At 42.7% G+C, this 1,620-nt stretch overlaps 1 protein-coding gene across 2 annotated transcripts in view; it reads left to right on the forward strand.

The window, feature by feature from the left end:
- Positions 1 to 419: 419 nt before the first annotated feature.
- Positions 420 to 1,620, forward strand: part of LOC113209963 (mitochondrial carrier protein Rim2) — a 29,436-nt gene continuing 28,235 nt past the window's right edge. Inside the window, exons 1-2 of one of the 2 annotated variants that reach the window (XM_052269424.1) lie at positions 421 to 644; positions 812 to 966. Coding sequence is in view for 1 of the 2 variants with exons in the window: in XM_026427743.2 (XP_026283528.1) it covers positions 604 to 644 (41 nt within the window). In the remaining variant the exon portion in view is untranslated. Of the gene's footprint in view, positions 645 to 811; positions 967 to 1,620 lie in introns of both variants that reach the window. The other variant, XM_026427743.2, reaches the window with a different exon arrangement.

The following is a 1,620-nucleotide window of genomic DNA, read 5'->3' on the forward strand; positions in this document are numbered from 1 at the left end:
GGGGGGGGGAGAATCGGGTGCGTGAAATTGCAACTTGTGCTGAAGTAGAGCAGATTTCTTCGTATTTCTTCATTTACTGGACTGATATTTTCTTTCCAGAATGACAGAGGAGCTTCCCGCTGTCCAGTTTGAATAGTTCGTTTTAGTAAATGTCTGTAGAGGGAGCTAGGAGTCCAAGTCGTTTGATTGCAGTAAGAGGGCGGTGGAGAGAGTTGTAAACATTATCACGTGACCTCGCCTGCCTTTGTGTGTGTGTATGAGTGAGCGAGCGCGCGCGCGTGTGTATGTGTGTGTGTTTTTTTGGACACCCCTTACCCCCTCTCCCTCCTCTCCTAACGCCGGGGTCTGCCGAAGCGACCGAAGCAAACCGAAGTGAGGTTCGGGTGGAGTTCGGCTTGCTCGTACGAAGAGACGCGAGTCGCGACGCCACCACTTCTCAGTCGTTTGTTTACGTTCGTGTTGTGAAGTCGTCCGTGAGACCCAGTCCCTCGAAGTCGGCCGCTAAAGCGGATTTTGTGTGTCTTGAGCATAGTTGCAACGCAACTCTCCCATCGACAGCCTTGTGTTGGAATTCCCTCGCATGTTTGTGCTCTCGATCGGATAATGCCACATCGGGATACTGTTATTCACCTAGTTGCTGGCGGGTAAGCTTGAGGACAGAGGGACATTGTCAATCCCTTCGATGACTTAGATTTTTTCCTGTAATACGACTGACATGGGGAACAATATGAGTACAAACGTGTGACGATTTCGTGGGAGAACTGGACTTCGCCCCCTGCCTCTTTCCTTGACGGAATGTTTTGTTTCTTAGCGTTTGTGTTGGTGCTGCCGGCCACCTTGATGAAGCTTTACCCGCTAGCCTAACTTTCCTGATCATGCATCTTGAGTGTGGCAGTGATGTGTACCTGTACCGACCGCATAGCTATGGAGATCACCCTCTGACCGTGTTGCATCTGAAACACATAAGTATGCCCTCTGTGGTGTATTAAAATTGCAAATAACGAGGTCAACTCCTTTCCACTCAGTTCAGTCAAAGGTGTCTTTCCTTCTCTCTTCAGTTTTTCATGGAGAGCGTAATTATTTCACACATTTCTCAATATATTTCTTTTCACAGCTGTGTTTTTCAGCTCTAACATGAACACAGATTGATTTTACTATTAAATCTTTCCACAAACTCGATTAGGGTATTGTTTGTAAGTTGCAACTACAGTTAAAAATAAATAGCACAAAGCATATCACGTACTTTTCCAAATAATCAATAGTAGAAACAATTATTTGCTTTTCAATGTTTAAAGTCAATTTTAGGATTCTTGTTTAATTTTTGGAAGTGATCCTGTTGGAGTTTCTGAATCCTAAAACCATCATTTTGTATACACTCAAAGAAAGAAAACATTGCAACATCTAATTTCACAAAAATGTTAATTTCTTTTCAATTATAACGTCATTCAGGTGTCTACATGTTTTTGTCTCGTGATATGTATCATCTCTCCATGAATGTTTTCTTAATACATATCTTTGCCTCATCTTGTCATTCAAAATTTCTGTTCTTTCACACTGTGCCTATAGGACTGAAATTCTCCATTGAAAACTCAGAAGTCTTTATCTTTTTCTCTCTTAAAA

The sequence above is a fragment of the Frankliniella occidentalis genome, unplaced genomic scaffold, assembly GCF_000697945.3.
Source record: "Frankliniella occidentalis isolate FOCC.00 unplaced genomic scaffold, Focc_3.1 Scaffold92, whole genome shotgun sequence".
Taxonomy (NCBI): domain Eukaryota; kingdom Metazoa; phylum Arthropoda; class Insecta; order Thysanoptera; family Thripidae; genus Frankliniella; species Frankliniella occidentalis.